Here is a 2,714-nt window from a genome sequence, read left to right as displayed (position 1 = left end):
TATTAATTAATTTGATAAATGAGGGTTGAAATGGGGAAGAGAAAAAAGATGGTCCAGGAAAGCGATTACTTGATCAAGTTCTATAGATATGATCCTCACACTTATACATAGCAGTTATGTGCTAGAAGAGAAGGAGACTAAATAAATAATTCAGATTTATAAAAAACCTTAGCTACCGATTTAATATCAAATTGATCAAATTAAAGATCTCCTTTGATTGTATAATTGTTTTATATATTTGTTGTGGAATCTTACATACTAATGCCATATTGAAGATGACTACAATCTAGATAGGGGCAGAATGCGCTGATAAGAGAGCAGCTGATTGGCCCTTATCACCCCCACTCCTTCCCCTTTGCCACAGTCCTTCACCCGACACAGTACCTCCACCTTACCTCAGTAGCACTGTGCGCCATGTGTCCTCTGGTGAGGTCAGTACCCGAAGAGTATGTGTCTGCAGAGATGCTCTACTGGCAGAGGATCTACGCCCTCTATATCGCAGGTATCGTACTGTAGTGTCATCTACTTTTGATACAGTTTGGTTATTTAAATAAATTATTAAATTTATTTGAATATTTCTCTGTCCTCCATGATATGTGGATTGACCACAACATAATTCTACGTCTTATATTACCTACCTATCAGATAATTTAATATTTCTTGCGAGAAGGTTGCGAAACCATAGCAGCGCTGTTGGCAATTTGTTTTCTTAGCTTGTGTGAACTGGTTATTACGTAAGCAGTGAGATATGGAGTGATTTAACAGTTCCAGAAATAGCTGGCACTTTAAAGACAATCGATGTTTAAAATATACCCGTTGGTGATTGTTCAATTGTTCCAATATATATGATGGATGTGGCTGTGCATCGTTATGTAAGCTCTGACTTGGGCCCTAGTGTGCCATTATGGCTGCTCATGATTCGCTAATCGAGCGCCAATATTTTCCTTTCCACGTGTCTTTTGTAACAAGTACTAGTTTTGTTTGTAACAACCTGCTTTATTTATATACAACTTTTATTATACTTCTTGTCACTGTCAAATTAGTGACTTATATATTTTTTTTTATTTAAAGAAGAATTAATTAGATTTTTACAATATTTTGTCGGGGCATCAAAGTTCATTCAATTCCTAAACAACTACTTCTGAGGGCATCGCTTAAAATAATCTCTATGTATGATGCTCACTAGCATGGGCGTTTATCTTTAACTCGGTGAAAGGTCAGGTGGGCGAGAGACTCTCATATCAGCAAGCTGTCTTCTAAAATATATATATATATATTATATTAGGTTCATATCAGAATTTCAATTTTTTTTTTTATTTGTTATGTTCTTGGTTTGAGAATTCGAATAAAAATATATTTAATAACGAATACTGTTTATTCGTTTAATCTTATATATTTTTTATGCAGAATATTTGCACGTATTCGGTCATGTTTGATTATAATGTTTAGAATAATTGTCATCATATAATTTATATTTATTTATTAATTTGAAGGTAGAATCATACATACTTAATATATGTAATCTAATTAGAAAAAAATTATTCATTTTTATAGCAATTTTTTTTAAATTTATATAAGTAATAATTATTATTTTTTAAAAATACAATTTCCAATTTCCGAATTGAGTTATTTCCGGTTAAAAATATTTATTCAGGATATTTTGAAATTTATTTTTTTTTTTTTCAAAATTTGAAATAAATTTATTTTCATTCCTGTCGTGTACGCACCGAGAGTTCATAAATGACACGTGAAATTTTCAAATTTTCCACTCAATGCCTTTTAATGGTATCATGGACACTGATTGTTATATATATCCATTGACTATTCATGAATGTAATTATGTAAGTTTTTATTAATCTACCAAAGAATTAATAGTTTAGTAATATGATTGCATAGATTCAATAAATGAAGTTAATTAAACGTGAAATACCTATTTAAACATAATAGGGAATTTGTGTATTATAAAATTTATTTTATTTAAGTTAAATTTAATCGTATTCTCAAATAGCTGAGAGTGTTTTTAATTAAAAGTAAGAAGTGTATGAATGTACCATGGTGGGGCGAGATTGTGTCAGAAAGAAAAATAACTCACCATTCCAACCACTCTCGCCCAAAACGTTTTTTTCATTCCAAACTAGCATAGCTAAAATGTTTATTTATCTACTGATATTACATTCATCCGAACTTATTGGTAAATAAAGAATTGCCCTATAATAAGAATTCTCTGCTCATTTTACTATATCACCTCAATGTAATAAAAAATGTACCTGTTATCCAGATATATATGAGGATTATTCATTTTATTTTGCAAAACAAGTATTCTTGACGTTTTATCAGATATAGGGTATTATGTAAGAAGAAATATTTAATTACTGACCTCTTTTCCTCAAATCGGGTCTCTCCCTCATTTCTATGTCAGGCACCTCCTCATTATTTATTTGATAAAATTCATTGTCAAGCATAATTTTATTTTTATACATAATATGTTTGGTATTATTTATTTGAATCATGTATTTTAGTCATAGCTCAAAAAATTAATAATAAAAAACTTAAATTTTGTAATTTTTTTTTTTTAAGTATTAGAACAGCTACAACTTTTTATTTCCTCTGCCTATACTTGGCAGACTCATCAATTTTGACTAGTAATTATACCTAGTTTTCATTAAAGTAATCAAAAATTGGGGTGAGATAACTACCTTTTTTCTCCTCTTGGG

The 2,714-nt window shown here is 30.1% G+C and overlaps 1 protein-coding gene across 9 annotated transcripts in view; it reads left to right on the top strand.

Annotated features, from left to right (window-relative positions):
• HDAC4 (histone deacetylase 4) overlaps window positions 1-2,714 on the top strand; it is a 349,894-nt gene that overhangs the window by 269,479 nt on the left and 77,701 nt on the right. For 6 of the 9 annotated variants that reach the window (XM_067046254.1, XM_014429676.2, XM_014429677.2 and 3 more), the window contains exon 1: window positions 349-502. The exons of the other annotated variants lie outside the window; for them this stretch is intronic. In XM_067046254.1, coding sequence (XP_066902355.1) covers window positions 415-502 — 88 coding nt within the window. In that variant the 5' untranslated portion in view covers window positions 349-414. Of the gene's footprint in view, window positions 1-348; window positions 503-2,714 lie in introns of those variants that run through there. 9 annotated transcript variants of the gene reach the window in all.

The sequence above is a fragment of the Halyomorpha halys genome, unplaced genomic scaffold, assembly GCF_000696795.3.
Source record: "Halyomorpha halys isolate HHAL.00 unplaced genomic scaffold, Hhal_1.1 Scaffold814.1, whole genome shotgun sequence".
In the NCBI taxonomy this organism is placed as follows: domain Eukaryota; kingdom Metazoa; phylum Arthropoda; class Insecta; order Hemiptera; family Pentatomidae; genus Halyomorpha; species Halyomorpha halys.
This window is presented reverse-complemented; position numbering and strand designations above follow the sequence as displayed.